Raw genomic sequence first — 20,490 nt, 5'->3', positions numbered from 1 at the left:
AGATCCTGATTTAATGGATTGCAGAACTGTCATGAAAGTTGCCATATCTAATGGAGCCCATGCTCCAAGTGAGGGGGGCTTTAAAAAGGACTAGACAGAGTAGCACTAGTGTCTAAGATGGGATTGCAGTTATCATCATCTATTGCCAAATTAGGCGTATGCACTCCACTAGTACGGTCATTCTCCAAATGAGCATGTATGTAAATCAACTTTCCTCATTAAAAAAAAAAAAAACAGGCCAGCTCCTCGCATTGTGGCTGTATTTGCATTTCATATTTATAGAGCGCAACGAACGCCCATAGGCGTCTTGGCTCTAACCCTGCCAACAGAGGAGGAGGAGGAAGTCTACAATGCCATTAATGAGGAAAAAGACCGGTTTTGCACCATTTCCTACACGTTAAAATATATGTACAATTTATTATCCTCAAGAGGAGAGCATTCCATAGCTTTGTGGGTTTGAGAAAAAAGCTTCTACCTCCTTGGCACATAAACACTGAGGTTGCAGATCTCAAATTAGAGCAGGTACATACCAGGTATGATTCTCTGGAATGTACTTGGGAGCTGTGTTATGTAGAGCCTGAAAGGTGATACAAAGAGCTTTAAATTCAATTATTTTTTCCACAGGAATCCAATGTAAGTATTTTATGGCGTGTGACACATTGATATTTAGGAACATTTTTCAGGAGCCAGGCTGCCGCGCGTTCTGTAATATTTGTAGCTACAGCATTTTCCTTATGCCAGAGATACAAGGTATTGCCATAGTCTAATTTAGCCAGAACTACTGCAGTATTTACTGTCTTTTGGAGTTCAACAGGAATGAACTAACAGACTTTCCTGATTAGCCTTAGGGCAAAAAACGGTGGAAGAAGCTAACATATTGACCTGATCTTCAAAAGTCAGTTTATTATCGTAGATCATCCCCACGTTTTCTGCTTTCCGTACAGGTAGAGTGAGCGGACCTAACTTCTGGGGCCACCATTTCTGGTTCCAAAGAGAACTGTCCTTTCTGAGCAAAAGGACAGAAAGTGAGAGGGAGATTGTTTGTTGGGATCTGACAATTCCTTCACTACCTTAAAAGTGTCTTAGGGCAATTCCAAGAGCTTACAATTTCATTGGAGTAATATGAGGAATACTTGAGGAAGTAGTGTAAGGGCTGTAGATCTAGGAAAGGAAGAAGGCCTTTTTTGGCACCAGAAAGTAGTAGGAATAGCAACCAAGACCCACTTCTGTCATCAGCACACTCTATATGGCTCCCTTGGTCAAGAGAGCCGCGACTTCCTGGCAGAGAAGGTACATGATCCTCCGTCAGCACGTCATAAGATGGTGGCTTTTTTGGGGGTGGTGGGGAGGGGGTGGGGGGAGGGTTTGCTTGGTCACGAAGCGGAGGGAGTACCCCTTCAGACAATCTGCCAGCCAGATGGGCAGGTGATGGCGAATCCTGCTGCCAACTGGATGCCCATGATGGTAGATTAAGAGGGTTTGGAGGCTGCCAGGGATGTGGACTGACTGACTTGACCACTTGCTGCACAACCCAGGAGCTGTGTGGGAACCGCACTCTTGGCTGCGCAGAGGCTGTACAGTGTGCACAGCACGGTGGCAAGAGGGAACTGGCACAGGGAACTGGCACAGCGGGAAGCCCCTTCTGTAGCCATGAAGGAAGACAGAGGCAGATCGTGGGTGACATGGGACTACAGAAAGGCTTCAGACCAGACCGTAGCGAGACTCTCCTTAAAGCACTCCAGCACCGAATCTGCCTTGTCCCCGAAGAGAGGGGAGCCATCAAAGGGCATGTCCATCAGGGTTGACTGGATATCCCCCCGAAAAGCCAGTCGTCCTCAATCTCAAGGCCACTGTTGAGGAAATCCCGATGCCCAGTGATTCAGTTGTATCAAGTCCACAACAGATGGTGAATTTTGCTGCATCCCTCCCATTGGCAACAGCCTGAGAGAGCATGGCCCTGGTCTTCACCTGAACCGTTGGCAGCACCTGTCCTATAGAGTGCAATATGCATGGACCGCAATAACAGACTGGAAGCCTCTTAAATTCTCCGTCCAGTGGTGCTGTAGGGAATGCACCAGGATTTACATGGTATATACAGGCTTGGACAACCAAGATCACTTGGGTAGGATGTTGTGTGAGGAAGTCTGGATATTCCGGTGCAAAGCTGTGACAATGGGCAATCGTCCTATTCACAGGAGCCAGTGCTGGCTTTGGACGAGATCGCTAGAAGGATGTCAGTGAGAGCTTTTTTAAACGGGAGTAGTGGTTCTGAGGGGGGAACTCCCAATTGCAGCACCTCCATCAAATCGTTAGTTTTGACTGCCACTGAAGGAACTGAAGGTCAAGGACTTCAGCTGCCCTCTGTACCACCACTGCAGATGAAGCTCCTTTCTCCGCAGCCACAGTAGGCAGAGAAATTATACCAGTATCTGGAGAAGTATCCAGTCCACTGGCTTCACCCAGAGTTCCTCACACCAGTCCGTATTGGGAATATCATAGGGCTGGTATTCTTCAGGGCCCAGTGACCCTCTCATTCCTCTCCGAATCCTAGCTCAAAGGAATAGGGTTCAGGCTCCAATATGGAAGGCATTACTCTGGAAACAGCATCAAATGTCCGCCTCCATATTGGAGTCAGAGATTGGAATGGGGCCGTCAGCAGCGCCAGGAAAGTCGGCACTGGGACCAGCGCCTGGGAAGGTCAAGGTGGTATGACTGGCACTGGTCAGGATCCAGGAAAGAATCCTCATGGCCCAGCTGGAACCAGGACCAGAGCCACTGGCACGGAATGAGAAAGGGCCCCTGCCAACTCCGTGGGGTCAGAAGGCACACTGGAGTATTCAGCCCCCACAAAAATGAGGCGCATGGCCTTACAGAACTCCTGAAGTTGGGCATGGGTCTCTCCAGCTGCTGGAAATTCAGAGAGGCGCAGAGTCTGCCGAGGCGCATACTCTACGTTAGAGCCAGACGCCGAATGCTGACGGACGCAGGAAAAAATAAAAATAAAAAAAATAATCGAAGACCTCTTTGACTTCTTCTTATGGCGGTACTTACCCAAGTGCCCCGATGACTTGGATTGCAAAGAGGGACTCTGACACAGCAACCATTCCCAGGACCTTCCTTTCAACCGAGACCTTGAACGTTGTGGCGTCACACATCAAGCCGCCAGGAGCTTCAACGATCACTCCCTCAAGGCCCTCAGGTTCATGGGGCAGCAGACTGGACACAACTTCAGGTGGTGGTTGCGCTTGAGGTACCACAGGAATACAAGAGATGAGGATCTGTCACTGACATTGGACGGTGACAGGCTCTGCAGGGCTTGAAGGCAGACCTTTTGGAAGACATCCCTTCCACACCAGGAGTAAAAAACCTCAAAAAGCGTCGACAAAATGTCATAAAAGTTCAGTCAGAAAGTGATTGATGGGGTAGTTCTTCTCTAGATCAGTGCTGGCTGTCACAGAATGAAAAGAACTGACATCAGTGCACCTGAGTGATGGCTATAAAGGTGCAGCGGACGTCATATCTGGTGCGGACGATGCACACAGATTCGAACTATGCCACCTACAGCCACTGCTCATGAAAAATCCTCTGGATCCAGTCTGACGCTTGGGGAAATTCTAATGTAAGGAATCTGCAAGCTAGACCTCTCTATCTGATAAGCCAGTTTAATGCAGTGAATAAGATGATCAAAGTAGTGATCAGAAACCTGAGAAACCCCATTTCAGTGTAATAAAATTGTGTACCGAACATTGTGACACATTCAACATTTCTACACTAAAATGAAAACACTTCACAGAACTGTATTTTCCTGCACTTGACTAAACTAGACCTGACTTGCATCTTGGATTTTAACGTAGCCATAAAGCGTGTTTTCATTTTGTCTTTTCAACATCACACTCTGTACTGACCTGCTGTTCTCGAAGAACCAAGGAGTAAATCTTTTTGCTACATTCAAGGTTTTTTCTGACTGTATCATTGTTAATAAGACTTCCATTATTCAGGTAATTATACTTGTCCTGCTACCTCCGATGACATTAGGCTAGAATAGGGTACTTTGATGTGCTCCTAAGCGGCTAGTCCTTGAGTGTTGAAATTATATGACAGAATATATTTATGTATTGTGATTTGTTAATTCATTGCTACATTTGGTCTCCCTATGCTGACTATGTGATTTCCAATGACTCCCATTGTAAATTCATTTATAAATTCAATATACTTTAGAGGTGAGCCAGTCTAGCCATCTGACTCCTGGACACAGGAGACAAAGCTTGTTGGTCGTCTCCTGCTTTGGACATATAATATTTTTGCCTTGACTTCATGCATTTGCCGGAGCCTTAAGCTAATTCCCTATACAAGTTTGAGACATTTTGACTATTATTTTTGCCTTCTGTATTGCACCTTGACATTTTTATAAACCTACATGGTTTGTATTGTACTACTGACCCCAGAGGATTTATTTCCTTAAAATGCTGATTTTTATTTGTATTTTTAGGTGCCATTTAGGGACATATTGTCTCATCTAGTCTTGAGGTTTAACACTTTCCCCGATCTGGAGTGGGCACCTTATCTTATATATCTGCGTTAGTGTCAACAGACCTCACAACGAGGTCCAAGTTTGACAATGATTAGAGACGTTCTCTTGACTCTTAATCAGTTAGGAAAATGATACCTACAGGTGTTCTGACAGAATACTATGGAGTAGTGCTGCAATTTGTTTGAGCATCCAACAGGAGGCAAGAAGCGTTAGCCAGCAGCAAGGCAAGATTAACTGAAGCAGTTTTCTCCGCCACTGAGATGATTCAGTTTCATTCCTTATGTGACACAATGGGGAAACACCATGAATTTCTTCTCAGCCAGAAATGACCAACCTCTTAGGTGCCAACAATTATTTAAGGCCCGAAGGAGCTGGTGTCTGCCATCATACTCTGTGGACAGGTGGTGTAGTGTTAGTTATCTTTCAAGCTGCCATAATGAGATCCAGGAGTGGCTCTTGAAATGTTGGTAGGACTTCTTGGATGATGCAATATCTTCATACAGAGATTCCCTTTCACTTCTGAAGTGGGTACCAATGACTTCAAAGCATCTACAGGTTTCTTCATCATTTGTATAAACAAAGGCAAATCTGCACGCAAAAATCCTTTTCCGGTGAGGTGCTCAGCAACTCACATTTTACAGTTATATATGTAGCCACCAACCTGTCAACTAATTTTTCACATAGGGCTCAGGGCGCTTCTAAGTCAGTGTCAAACAAAGCTTGAAATTGCACATATGTGGGGTACTGGAAGCTTTGCAACCAAAGGTCTGTGTGTGAATTCTGCAACCTTGTGTGTTTGAACTATACGATCCATCATTGGCACTGATTAAAATGTGCAATGAGACATCTGATACTGCACTTGTAGCCCCTTTTGATGCTTTCAAAACTGCAAAATGTACAAGTATTCACTGCGAGTCAATTGCTTCTTAAAATGTTGGTCATCAGCACAGCGCCAATGCAGGGTCCTGATCAGGGACAGAAGCCACTTGCATGGAATCTTCACAATGATAGGCCTTGAGGCTGTACCTGAGGTTACGGATGACTAACAAACATTTAGAGTATAGTTTTTCTTAAAACGTGCATCTGTGAAGAGCCAACCAGTTAGGAAGAAAATTTTGGGCTCAAATAAGGATTATGATTGTCCAGAATTAGGGAGCAAAGCTGATGACAAATGACTTACTTTCTTACAATGTTTTGTATTTCCTCTTCTTATGGAAGGGTGATTATTATCTCAAAGCTGATCATTTCTTGGGGTTATCCAACCTCTGTATCCAGGCAGACCAGACCAGAAATCGTCTCTCTTTCCCTAGTGTCTTAAGTGCAAAAGTGCCACATACCATGCAGTAGGAACAGCCAGCTTGGTAGGCAGAGTAACAAAGTGTGGCGCCAGTACAGAGCATGACTGTTAGTAATATGTTGTGGACAATGATATCAAAGTTGAAAAAGGAGGGCAGATAGTTACAGTGGGCTACAGTGAGCAGCTTAGTGACAGGGAAGAGGAGTTTGGAGTGCATTTGGCCAATTCTGATTTATTAAAGACAAGCCATGCAAGGATTTTGGAGAAAGGAGACAGAGCAGTAGATGAAGAGTATAGAAGGCTCAAATACTGACTTTTAAGCAAGTGGTTGACTATAGCATTTGACGGCACTGTAGAAGTACTTTGAATGGACATTCCACAATAAATAACCCCTCCCCCCCCCACACACACACAATGTACCAAAATATAATATAGTCACACTTACCAATCAATTAAGTATATGTCAGGAGTCAAATTATTTTTCTTGAAGTGGGCAAATAACCTAGGAAGATTTTCTTCAAAAAACACCTCAAAGGCAGCAAAATAAGTCAGCATCTGCAGATCAAAAATCAGAACACCAACAATGGGTAATTTTTAATGATAAAATGGGTTTGGAAAAAAATATCTTAACCAGTTCATCAGCATGTGAAACATTCTCCTCCACATACAATTAGAAACATGCCTGACACTTTATATCCAAACAAACACAAAATTGCATCAAACACACCTTAGCTCTTTGTCAACCAAATAACCCCGTCTATCTGGAACACAAATGCACCAACTGAATCCCTACTTCCTCCCTACTCCTTGAAATCTTTCGGGACCCATCAGAACCAAACTAATTCCTCTCCTGTTTTTGTGGCAAATGATCCTTTGTCCTCGCAGAAATCCCCATGTTGGAGTCAAGAGTCTCACATAATAATATAAAGTCAATGAAAAAGAGAACTACACCAGCTTTCCAGAAAGAAGGTTGCATTTGCATCTATAATTCTTGTGATTAAAGTTAAGTGAAGATAGCACCCACACACGCCTGGAGGAGTTGCATTGATGAATTAATGGATGAATTATACACATTTGTATTTACTCCCTTACTCAAGAGGATCTGGGGGAAATTTGGCTCTAACCAAGTATACCGAAACAAAAAACAACCATATATGCGGATGCGAGACATGGCAGAGACATGTTCAGGTTTCTATCTAACCACCCATCTAGTGCTCAGATTTCTCAAATGTCTGTGATTGCTTCCCAAGTGGTCAGGGTTAGACAGCTGGCACGCATAACTCCACTTATTTTTTTCACTGCCACTTAATTCTAATGTCCCTGTAATCGAGGGCAGCTACCTCTTGCAGCAATGGTGGGGGAATGGCATGCTGATAGGGGTAATAAGGACACAAATGGAGAACAACAAAGCAAACGATCCACTAAAATGCATGATACCACTGTAATACTCATGGAATTCCTGACCTAACATGTTTTTTTCCCAGGATATTGCTATCTCACCTTAAAAAGGGGAAATTGGGACAGAGAACAAATCCCATGCCATCCGAGATTAAAGGTTTCAGGAAGGGTGTGGACCAACCATCCATATAAAGATACCCAATTTTATTGCATGCAATGTTTGTATTTTCCATCTGCAGGGTCAGATCAATTTGTGCCTTAAAAATAAATGCTAAGTAACACAAACCTAGATACCTATTGACTCTTCCTCAACCTTGACTGCTCAAATGGCCCATAGCAGACAAGGTAACTATTTTGAAATCTGGAAACAAAAAAAAGGGGCCAAATCTGGTTGTTAATTAGCAGTAATTATTTCTGGGGTGACATAGCAATAAAAAAAGGAAAACCTTTCAATAGCGTTGAAGATACTTTTTAACAAATGTATTGTTCAAAATGATTGTACCTTAGACACATCACCTTACAAACTGGTACCCATGGACTACCTCCATCATTCAAATAACCACTGGTTTTGACGATCAACTCCAAATAAATACAGAGGTCAAAACACAGTAAACTGAAATACAATTAGACTCAAATAACTACAAATGCCCAGGAGGTTTCTCAAGTCTAGAGTTTTTTGGTTTATCTACATACACACAAGTCACTTTATCACGTTTGCTGTACTTCACGATCACAACTTCTATAGCACTCTTTGTTGACAAAGAATAAGTACTTTAAATGAATATATTATAGTGAATATATTGTTTATGGCACTGTTGGACTTGCTCGTTTTTGCAAGCGATACGCAGCACATTTGTGGATGAATCAGACAGCCACCATATTAAATACTGCTTTTCAAAATAAGTCCACAGTGACTTATTTACAACGGTTTTCTGTGCGTCAGTTAATTGCCCATTTTCAATAACTGCCGTACACGGTATCCATTGTGCTTATTTATTACAGAGAGACTTAGTGCAGTTAATGATGGCAGGTTTGCAGGAGATGACGCCAATTGAATCACTCTCATATGGAACTGGTATAAGTGGTTGAGACAACTACGTTCTTGCCGGATTTTTTTTTAAACAGCGAGCAGTCATCCAGTTTCAAACAGATTGTAAAGTCTGGACAAAATGTGAGACATCACTAGGAGATGATCTCTCGAGGATGAACTGTGCCTCGTCCTCATGCTAATGATAAAGAATTCCTAAATTCTTATGTAAGTCTCCAAGTGGTTGGATATACAAATTGAAAAGAGTTGGGTCCAGAATGGAGTCCAGTGGGATTTCCTTCAGATAAAGTAATCAAATTGGAAAAACAAGTGCCAAATTTGATTAGCTGTGAGAGGTTAGTTAAAGAGAGAAACGATTTCAGACAAATGCTACCAATGAGACTTTTAATGCACATAGCATGGTTCACACTAACACATGCAGCAGATAAGTCCAGAAAAATAATATCACCGGAATTAACAGAATTGAGGATGTGAAGCAAGTTATCAACTATCTGAAGCAAGGCAGTTTCAGTGATGCACCCTAGTCTGAAACATGACATACTCTCAGAGATCCTTAGCAAATACATTTTGTATAGGCTGTGATGAAACACAGTTCTTGTGAGTGGTGGACTGGGGTGATGGTAAACATTATGTAGATCACATGCATCAGCTGAAGCTTTCTTCAATAGTGGAGTTATTTGGCTAATCTTTAAGGCAGTAAGATACACTTATTTGGTTCGATGAGGCAAAAGCTTGTATGATAATTCATTAACAAGCTTCCAACAACCAGATCCGTGAAGTGGTTAAAAGGTTCAATTTGAGTAATTATTTTTAATAAGCCATCTTCCAAGACCAAGTCAAAGTGCTACCAAGTGACTCTTGATTTACACAGAAGATTTACAATAATCTGTGAATCTGGAAGTTGGGGAGGAGGAGTGAGACAATGACTGTTCTGTCAAGTAAATTTTTTGATCAAAAAAACTTAGCAAATTTAAATGAGGGAATTGGACTGTTCACCACAACTACAATGACTAGTTGTTTTGGGAGGTTATTCGCCATGTGGGTATGAGATTTGTTCTGGGAGGCCCTATCAATGAAAATGATTCTTTCATAGAGTCTTCTGGTTGTCCTAAAAAGATTCAAATTGAAAGAGGAGAGTGATTTCTTACACTACTCATGAGATTGTAAATTTTTACGGTCCTTGAAGAAATCTTTAAAGAACCAGGAATCAGCAGTTAAAGTCTTTTCTCTTTGGTTGTTAATAGGAGGTAAAAGTTCTGCCAAACCTTTATTTAATCTGGAGGGGAAGCGCTGACACCACAGAGATTAATATGAGAGAGTTGGTTCAAAGCCAGTGCTGAAAAGTTATTAAGGTCAACACTTTGGTGTTCTGAAGACCATTGAAAAAGTGATTAGGAAATAAACATACTAATCAACAGGGACTGGGTCTTCAGCATTAAATGATACCCTTAAAATAAGGGCAGTGTAGAACATTTTGTGTGAGAGAGCTTAAGGCGGTGTTGTAAAAGAATTTCAGAAATTAAGAGAACAGATTACTGATTAAGCCTAATTAGGATCAATCCCACAGGAGATTCAAAATCCCTTAGAAAGAGGTTTATTTCACACTAAATTAAGTGGTCGATATTGGTGCTTCATGCGTTACTCAGAGGCCTTATTTTCCCAAGGGGATTGATAGAGGGCATGATGCCTGCTAGTAAATTGATATCTAGAGTCATGCATTAAAAAGGAGGCCTGTGACTCTTGTTACCTCACTACTCTGAATAGCATTCATGTAAATAACAGACACTCCTGCCCTTCTCAATCACACTGCATTACTGAGTAATCAGGAGGAAGCAGAAGGTTTATAATATTGTGGTATGCATCAGTGAAGCATGTTTCAGTGAGTAAAAACCAAATCAAGGTTTTAGTTCATAACAGTGTCAGAAATGTCCAACCTGTGTTCCACTGCTGATCTACAGTTGTGGAAAATATAGTGCAGCAAAGAGCTGACTGTTTTAATAAGAGGGGTGGGCCAAAGGTTCTACTTGGAGCTGAACAATGTTACAGCAAAACACCGCCTGATGAGCTCACAGATCTGCTCAATATCTGTTCTGAAGCTGTTCTGAGGCAGGGCAGGGCAATGGAGGGCCACACATATATGAAGTTAAATGTTGTACACATGAAGATCAAAAGACTGTACCAGAATGTCTCAGAAAGCAATAACAAATTGTGAAGCTTGTGACAAATTGATGGACACAATTTACTTTCAGTGTATGCAGCTGGAGTCCTAAAAGGGAAGGATTGGTCTCAAATACACTACTAAATACGGAATACAGCCTTCTGTGTAAAAAAATAATTTCCAATCTTTCCAAAGTCTTCATGGTAACAGGTAGAATTATTCTTGGAAAACAAATATGTACTAGCAAATCTACAACTTCTCCTGGGACTGGGGCTCCAAAAGCTGTTCCCCACAATAGCATTAGACAACAAGCACATCTCAGAGCTTTATACAAAAGGAGCATGGGATGTGAAGAAATGTACAATGAGAAACAGGCTCCAAGGAAATAAGAGTATTCGAATTGTATCAACATCAAGTTGAGTGATTAAGGGACTGACAATGGTTCTGAAAACACAAATAATGAATAGTCATTTAGTTTGAGATAATGTATGGAGAAATATCTAAATAACAGCAGTAAAACGAAAATATTGGACATTCAGAGCAAGACTAGAGTTCCTTGCTGCATGTAATCTCGACTGCCAGGATGATGACGTCTTAAGGCATCTATTTTGTACTGAAAAGAGCACAAATAAAATCTCAGCATGTAAAGGAGAAAGGGGCCACACACTTCCAAGTGTTTTCTTATGCATGAACGAAGTGCTGAAAAAAGGCTTGCTGAAGGTCCATGATTGTTTCCCTGCACACCCAATCTTGTTTTTGACAGAAGTCCTGATTATCTTGCAAGACAGAGACAAACAGCTATCCTCAAGAGCTACTCAACCTCTTCCAAGAAGGCGTGCAACAAATGATTAAAGCCACAGAGGCTTCTTCATTTAAGACCATGTGATACCATGGCTCCCAGCTATGAAGAGAGGTCAAGATCAAGTTCTAAAGATGCGCATGAGCTCTAATCCGAGGAGGTTATAGTATGTTTGTTCTAAAGATACTTCTGTAGCTGCTGCTAAGTACAGATGTGATGCTGATCCCACAGAAAATGGAAGAATATATATAGGGCGTTACAGATTGCCATGACTGCAGCGCATGCAAAATAATTTGAGACTAGAGACCAAACTTATTTAATCAAAGGCACTTTTACACCAGACTCTAAATCATTAACTATCCACACAAGCATTTAGTTGCAGGTGGGTGGTAAGGTTGACGCAGAGAGAGAAAATACATACATAAGCTTTCGTTTTTCAGATTCCTGGCAAACAGCTATTTCTTTGAGAGATCTGAAACTGAATAGTAGGTGGCTGCTTGCCAGCAATGCAAGCACAGATAATGTGGCATCAAAGAAAAGTAATCACACAGACAAAGGCTAAGGTGGGCATATAATCCCCTTCTCTACCATGTATCTACGTTTCGACGAAGTTCAGCATATGTGTTGCTAGTGTGGTACAGTCCTAGTTAGAATATTTTCACCATTAATTAGTTGTTAAACTTTTGTGCTCTTTCCTCCTCTCAAGTGGAGGCTCTTATTTGTAATACTAGGTCTAGATCCTCGTTATATCCTTGTTCTCCCATAATCTTGCCCCAGGCACCAGAATGTGTAGCCTATTTTTAACTATGTGATTGACTCAGACCATTGACCTGAACTGTGGAAAGAAACTATTGTAATTCCTCTGCTCAAAATCCCAATGTTGTCCCAAAGGCTTTAAAGAATTTCCGTTCTATCTCACAGCTTCCTTCACCCATCAAGATGCTAGAAAAACATCTGAATAAAGAACTGACAAATTTGATTGAGACTCATGAGCTACTTGATCTTTCCCAAACTATGCTCTGTGGTGAACACTGCACACAATCTGCATCAGTCGCTGCAATAGGAGTATAAGATCTTTGAGTGACAAGGGGAGGCTGAAGTCCTTATGTTACATCTGTCTGCAGCTTTCGTTACTGTTGGTCTCACTTGTCTGATCTTACATCCTTCAGGCTTAGGTATTACTGGGAAGGCACCGAGCCTTCCTTTCTGAAAGGTCGTAATCAGTCATGTGTGGTCTGATCTTTGACACATACGTCATTGTTAATATCAGTGATGATGTTCATGCTATGGCCATTAATTTTAAAAACTGCTTGCAGGAGATTTGCTGTTGGATGAAGAACTGCCTTAAATTAAAAGCTGATAACACAGAATTTCTATTCTTTAGTACTCCGCATTCGTTGTGATCCAGCCTCTGGTGGCCTGATGCTTTAGGTTTGACTTCCATCCCAAGTTAGCTCGGCAAATAACTTGTGGGTGATGTTTGATAATAAATTGTCTTTTGACTCTCAAATTAATAGTACAGTCTCAGAGTGCTCCAACATTATCCATTCTCTGAGAAAGATCTTCCCTTATATCCCTACCTCCTCCTGGAAAGGGGTGGTACTTCCTCTGATCTCCTCTAGTCTTGACTATTGCAACTCGCTCTATCTCAGTGCCAAGTAATGTTTGCTAAATAGGCTGCAAACCATACAGAATGATGGGGCTAAGCCGATTTTGTATATCCTTAGGTTTAAGCCCATTTAACTGGAGCTCAAAAAATTAACTGGCTCTCAGTTAGAAAACTAATTATGTTTAAGATGCTGTGTCTTGCACATAAGGCACAGCATGATCGTGGCCCTAAATTGTTTTAGTGACATGTTCCATCGGTACACTTCTAGAGGGAACTGCATTCTTTCTCCAGGAAATTAATTTGGGTGCCCAGATTTCGGCGCACCAGATGAGGCGGTAAATATTTTTCTTATGCTACTGTGAAGCTTTGGAATACTCTGTCATTCTCCGTGGTCTCTCTAGACAATTAACTTTTATATAGGAAATCCCTTAAAACCTGGATTTTCACTCTCTAGGTTTTCCCTTTCAAGAGCTCTTAGTTTAGATCTCGGATTGGGCAACAGCGCTTTTCATGCCCTAATGTCTTCTGGCATGGGAACGATTTCCAAGTTATATTTCATTTCAGTCATTTAATTTAATTTTATTGCAGTGTACAAGGGGATAGAGAAGACTGTCATTGCTAGGGATGGTGGAACAACAGTTTCTGTTATAACTTACTTTCGATTTCAACTTTGTTACTCAGCTGCAGCAGCCAGTTAAGCAACTACTGCAAAACTACAAATACGGGTAAACTCTGATAAGCTGAACAAAGCAAAGAAAATACTCCTGCTGAACCTTCCTTTTTTGAGATCTAAGATTCTGCAGATAACAATTAAGTTTTCAAACTGTTAGCAGAGGAAACACTTTACACAGCTATTCTCACTCCTCCAATTCAATATCATATACTCATTATAGATCAACTCGGTACTCCATAATCTTCCTAAGGATTGGGGAGCCATCTGCTCGGACAATTCTCAGCTACAGCTTGACCCACTCTGAAGGCATGGCTATGACAGGCCAGCAGAAGTGCAACTGTCTACTAGAGAAGCAATACATGCTTTTTACACATCTGGTTGATGAATAGTGAACCTCAGACAGATGGCAGCGCAATTCGAAAGGAGGGAGTGCTGCATCTATTCCCACATTTCCTTAGGCCTCACTAGCCATAAAAAAGACCTTCTCAATTCATGTGCAGTTTCTTGCAAAGAGCACCAGTATGCACTAAATCGTATTCTTGCTGCAAATATAACGCCATGATTTGCTTCGTTTTTTGGGGGGGATATCACACTCGTCAACAGTGTGTCTTGCCCTTTACAAACAGTCTTCCTCTAGACAGTGATTAAGCTGGGGGTCCCAGCGAGTTCGGTGTTTTTATCTGTGACAAGCCTTTTCTTCATTACACCAGAAAGCCATTCTAGAATAAAAAAATATTTAATGTTCAACCTACAGCTAGAGTTCTTCAGCTCTTGAAAAGAATTGGGCATACCTTGGTTAGTGAGATAACCCAATATTTTACAGACAAATTTATTTAACTTAATGAGAGTTGTAGAGGCATAGAGTACCCTTAGTGGCAAAAAGGCACCTGAAGAGGGCTTCTTGAAAAACATTGAAGCAGTGAAGGAGTATAGTTTGAGCATTGAGGAAATGAAAAGTTAAGATTGAATTGTAGAGGGGAAAGTCAAGATATCTGGCATTCCAGTAGGACGAGGAAAGTAAAAAGACCTCAAAGGATTCTGAAAAATACAATCTAAATATACCGTACTAAAGTAAAAAGAAGAAAAAAAGCACTGCATACTCACAAGACCATGATCCACTCGAAAAAATGCCATCTGACACGGTTTGTTTAAAAGATTTGAGAAAGCAATAAAGGCGTCGGCAGTGTCCAAGTTTAAAATCAATACAGCAGCAATAAAAGACATGCCCTGAACCTGTTAAAAATAAAACACAAGGCGGAAAACAGATTTCAGTTGGATAGTTTTGAGGGCAGACATCTGAATTTGCCACTTTGAAACTATTGTGCTTAATACCTAAAACGTGGAGATTAGCATGAAACCAATCAGTCAAAACAGCCTTCCAAACATTATTTGATACATTTTATTCCTACATAACAGAATTTATTCAAAAATAAATTGGATTGTCCTTCACAGCTACCATCATGCAACACCAATTGTTGAACAAAAGGTCTGAAACTGTAAAGAGCAGCACTCGACTTACATAGCCAACGTCCGGTCTGTAACAAGTATAGGCTCCTAAAATACTGTGCAACATGTCATGGTAGGGGCCACCCTAAGAGAGAAGGTAAGACGTAAAATTAATTCTCTTGCATAGAAGCCTGAAACAGGAAGGGAAAAGTTACACTGCAACTTGCTAATAAGTGGTTGCAGAAAATGTTTTTTTAGCTCTCTCAGCTTTACACAATTGATTTTTTGATATGGTTTTCCCTTTTATATTGCATTTTCTATGTATGTGCAGATTACAAGAAATATTCTATGCAGCTGTTGGAATTATATAGATATAGATATATATATATATATATATATCTAAACAATCAAAGCTATGACAATGTCAATACAACATTTGGTTTGAAAATGTACCTGTTCTTCAGGATTGGTTCCGTGATCTGCCACATCTTACAGCAGATACACAAACGAATCCCATAAAGGAGAAGATTTCTATACAATATTTTACTTGCTGAATAGCAGTAAAGAATAGATCTGCGAACCTTGCTACATGCACTGAATAGCAAATCAGTAACAGATGAGATCAGATGTGAGGTGTACTTCTGTATGTATAAATATCAAAAACAATGCATTATGTAAGGATATTTCTCACACAAAGAAAATTTGTTAATAGAACAGGGTCAACACAACTGAATCAGTAAGTCACACTTTCCCGTAGTAACACTGAGATTAATATTTAGAAGTCTGAAATGGTGATCCGAGGTGCCACGGGGATCACCAAAAGTATAGTCATTCTTGTAGTTAAAAAAAAAAAAAAAAAAAAAAAAGATGAGGTTACTCTGAGGAGAGAGGTTTGCACCTCCCTATAATTTATTAATTGTTGATATTGCTGCTTCTACGTTTCGGTCCCCAATCGTCTAGAAAGTACATGGGGCCATCTTCAGGCTGAAGTGTTGAATTTTATAAATATTAGACCAATGAGTAGCCAAAAAGGTAATGGTGAGTGTAAAGCAGGTCACTAGATCCCAACAATTTGAATTATTTAACAGTTGTTAAATATTAAACCAAGACAAACAAGCCAACAACAGAAGTAATCAGTGTGCAGCTCCATTAAACAGTGTGCAGCGCTCCTCTGTATCATCACCGGAACATGAGGGGAGTTGCTGGTGTTCCTGTGGGCAGGGTTTGGTGTTGTGTGGCTGCTTCCCCTCCCCCCTGGACACAGACAGAAGAGACAGGCCTACCACAGATGAGGGGAGTGCTGCGGCATTCACCCTTCTTTCTTTACAGGTCAGGGCCCAAAGATGATCCCAAACCCCTGAGTTACTTCTCAGGGGATGCAATGGTGCTCCTTGCATCTGTGTGGTGGTAGTAGGAGCCCAGAGTTGGGGATCCTGTGCCCCATCAATTAAATAATGCCCCGGGGTTGGGATCTCTGGGCCCTTTTAGGTTTGAGGATGGGGCCTCACGCCACCCCCTCCTGGGGAAAATATTAGGTTTCGCTCTTCGGGCCTGTCCACCATGGGCGTAATCTTTTCCCCTAGCGCCTTGAGACCCGCACGGGTGAGTTGCGCGCTTTATAAATGTTAATGATTTGAATATTTGTAGTAGGCAGTGGTGCTCCGAGCCGTCAGAGCCTCGCTGGGGGAAAAGGTCAGGAACCTTAATCTGCTCATATCTTGGGCACCAGTGAGATGATTTGCACGTGTGTGGGCTCATTTTGTTCTGGGTGGCAAGCCCCAGCCACTTGGAGCACTTTCGTTAGGCCTCTAAGGTGATGAACTTTGCAGGGAGCTGGTTTCACTGGCTTCCTGCACCAGCCTTCATCCTTCGTTTCTTCAGGGCCTCTTTCCTCCTTGGAGGAAAAGCCCAGACTTATCCCAAACCAGTCCTGAGGAGGTGTAAGGGGGCCTGCTCCCCTGGTCCTTGGGAGAGCCCCACTGGTCAACTTGAAGTCAGTGTCATTAGTCCAGATGGCTATCAAGTATCAAGAGGTTCTTCCAACTGTCCATGGCTGCTGCCTCCAGTCCCAGGGTCCAGCAGAAAAAAAAAAAACGAGAGCTATTCCCTTGCGCAAGACCTTTTTAAGTGGGGGCATGAGGTTCCAGCAGGGATGCACCTCTGGCCTAACCTGGGGTGCCACATCACCAGCTCCTGTTCCAATCTTCTGAGACATTTCCAAATGGTGTCGCCCAGGAGTCATTTGTCACATCTGCTCTGGAGACCTCAGCTCCCGCTCACCTCTCTGACATCACTGCTAGGGCCTTTCCCCATAAAATTGTCAAAGGAAGCCTCTCTTCTCAGTTTGTTTCAGAGGTCTGTGTCCCTCCTTTGTTTAGTGGGCTTGGGCATGCCCATCCCTGGTACAGTGTGACAAATTGTTGATTGATGCAGAGCATTCCGACACACCCCTTCCCTCCTCAGGAGCTGTGCAAAGCGCTGTTAATTACTCTCTTTGTGCGAGGAGGCCTTTGTTCATGCTGCTGGACACAAATGTAATTAACTCGGCACAGCCGAGTGACAAAAGGCCTGGGCTCTGATCCTGAGTTGAACCAGAGAAATATGACATTGCAGGATGACATACAGGCTGTATAGATAACTTTTTGGAACTTGCAGAACTGATTTCCCCATACATGTTAAGCCCCATATCGACATGTCACTAGCCTCAGTAGGCCAAAGGGAAGGGAAACTGCACTCTAAGGCAGCACTCCTCAGAGCTGTATAATGAAGTGTCACTGCAGACAAGAAAGTAAACCACAATGACTTTCCCTATGAATGTACACTAACATTATAAGGCCTATCAAAGGTCAATATACAATCCTGCAGAGTCCCCTCTGTGCCAGGCACAATTAATGGGCTGCGCATGACAGGAATTTCCCATGCGCAGCCTTCACACATGCTCATGTGTATCCAGCCAAGTGCCAATTACCCTTGCTGCGTTATAGCAGCCTTATCTTAAAAGGCATACTCTGGCAGTAAGCAAGCACAGTCCATTTATCTTGAGCTAACCGTGGGTGAGTCACAGGTTGTTAGGCTCATCAAAAGTATTTTAAAAAATAAAAAAAAGCAAAATAATCCGGATGGATTTGATGGGCAGAACCCATTTTCTTCCGCTTGGTGACAACAATCTTGCTAGGGACTTCTATGATGGACAGTCCTAGGCAGCTCACATTGTTGCTCATAGAAAAAAAAAATTGTAAATAAATGTGTTTCCGTCCTGAGCACATTAGGAGGGAATGAAAATGCATGTGCTGATCATGGACCAAGTGCCACTGGTAAGAGAGGCAATGGACTTATTGAAAACTCTGATCGTCTAGTTCCTGGATATTTATTGAAGATTTTGTTTTTATATGAGCGGTCGACCTCACAGTTCAACACCACTTGGTATCAATTAAACATAGGAAGTGCTCCATATTAGATTCTTCCGTTATTGCCGGCTAGTTCTTATTAGTTAGTTCCATGGGTGGGTCTTCTCCGGCCTTTTCCCCTGTATTGTGAAATTTGAGAATGCTCAATCTAAAGCAAAAATCTGTTTCTGTCAATTATCACTTTGGCATGTGATCTGTTGAATAGCCTTCCTAATATAAAAATGGATTCAGTACTCAGAAGATTGACGTTTTAAGTACGTTGCTTTATATTACTTCATTTTCTGTTATGGTCCCTGTTAAGACACGAACAGTCCTTAAACATGCGCAGGGTTCAATATGCTGGTATACAGTAGCAATTGGTAAACAGTGACCATTCCAATGCCTGTGGTAGTATGCACACAAGATGCTGTTGTGACCAACCTTTGTTGGTTACCCATTAGTTATTGATGGTTGCTGGTTGCCTTGTCCGGGACCAGTGCCTGTACACAACAGCATGATTTTGAGACATGAGTGGGCACAAGCATGTCTAGCTGCTTTTGCGATTCAGCAGTCGAACTTCATTCAACCCACAATACACTATGGTGTCAGGCGAAATATTTAGTAGTGGCATTGTGTTAGACCTAGGGAATCTGCATTTTCCCCCATATCGGTAGAGAGCAGCCCTGTAAACATAAGATACAATTGCCCCAATAAAGTATATATCAGTCTCTGGAACTAAATCCCTAAATAGTATATGGGGTAGAGAAGCATGCCTTTAATTATGCCCTAAATTATTTATCAAAAAACATAGTAATGCATGTTTTCATATAGCATTTGCATAAGTAAGTATATTAACTTATTTGTGATGTTTTTAAATGTAAGTTCTATCAGAAAATAACTGGAGAAGATTCAGCTTGACCTTAAGAGCTCACCTCAGCCCATTATTGCATGCTTTGTCAACAGCAAGCCGGACAAGTAACTAATTTCCCCTTCCACAGAGCAGTGATGTCCACATTTCAGTCAATTTCTTTAGCGAAACAAATGTGAACAGGATAGAGTTTCTGATTCTATTACTTGTGCTAAATAACCAGAATGGAAAATGTCACTTACCCAGTGTACATCTGTTCGTGGCATTAGTCGCTGCAGATTCACATGTTGTGCATAGTCCGCCGTCTGGTATTGGGTCGGAGTGTTACAAGTTGTTTTTGTTCGAAGAAGTCTTTTCGAGTCCCGAGACCGAGGGACTCCTCCTCCTTTGTTCCATTGCGCATAGGCGTCGACTCCATGTTAGATTGTTTTCCCCGCAGAGGGTGAGGTAGGAGTTGTGTATGTTCGTAATAGAGCCCATGCAATGGAATGAATAAGTATGTACCAAATAAGGTTTAAGTAATATATTTACAAATGTACAAATGTTGAAGATAACTTCCAAACGGCTACAGGCTCCCGGGGAGGCGGGTGGGCACATGTGAATCTGCAGCGACTAATGCCACGAACAGATGTACACTGGGTAAGTGACATTTTCCGTTCTGTGGCATGTGTAGCTGCAGATACACATGTTGTGCATAGACTAGTAAGCAGTTATCTCCCCAAAAGCGGTGGCTCAGCCTGTAGGAGTGGAAGTAGTCTGAAATAAAGTTCTTAGTACGGCTTGACCTACTGTGGCTTGTTGTGCGGATAGCACGTCTACACAGTAGTGCTTAGTAAATGTGTGAGGCGTAGACCATGTGGCTGCCTTACATATCTCGTTCATTGGAATGTTTCCTAGGAAGGCCATGGTAGCGCCTTTCTTTCTAGTTGAATGTGCCCTTGGTGTAATGGGCAGTTCTCTCTTTGCTTTAAGGTAGCAGGTTTGGATGCACTTAACTATCCATCTGGCTATACCCTGTTTTGATATTGGGTTTCCTGTATGAGGTTTTTGAAATGCAATAAACAGTTGTTTTGTTTCCTAATTTCTTTTGTTCTGTCAATGTAGTACATTAGTGCTCTTCTGATGTCTAATGTATGTAGTGCCCTTTCAGCTACTGAGTCTGGCTGTGGGAAGAACACTGGTAGTTCTACCGTTTGATTTAAGTGGAACGGTGAAATAACTTTTGGTAAAAATTTTGGATTGGTTCTTAGGACCACCTTATTTTTGTGTATTTGAAT

At 41.9% G+C, this 20,490-nt stretch overlaps 1 protein-coding gene across 8 annotated transcripts in view; it reads right to left on the bottom strand.

The window, feature by feature from the left end:
• Nucleotides 1–20,490, bottom strand: part of TBC1D14 (TBC1 domain family member 14) — a 490,570-nt gene that overhangs the window by 65,191 nt on the left and 404,889 nt on the right. For all 8 annotated transcript variants that reach the window (XM_069203187.1, XM_069203189.1, XM_069203206.1 and 5 more), the window contains 3 exons: nucleotides 15,033–15,104; nucleotides 14,618–14,746; nucleotides 6,274–6,383 (listed from right to left, as the gene is read on the bottom strand). In XM_069203187.1, the coding sequence (XP_069059288.1) occupies nucleotides 6,274–6,383; nucleotides 14,618–14,746; nucleotides 15,033–15,104 (311 nt within the window). The remainder of the gene's footprint in view (nucleotides 1–6,273; nucleotides 6,384–14,617; nucleotides 14,747–15,032; nucleotides 15,105–20,490) is intronic.

This window comes from Pleurodeles waltl, chromosome 1_2, assembly GCF_031143425.1.
Source record: "Pleurodeles waltl isolate 20211129_DDA chromosome 1_2, aPleWal1.hap1.20221129, whole genome shotgun sequence".
NCBI lineage: Eukaryota > Metazoa > Chordata > Amphibia > Caudata > Salamandridae > Pleurodeles > Pleurodeles waltl.
This window is presented reverse-complemented; position numbering and strand designations above follow the sequence as displayed.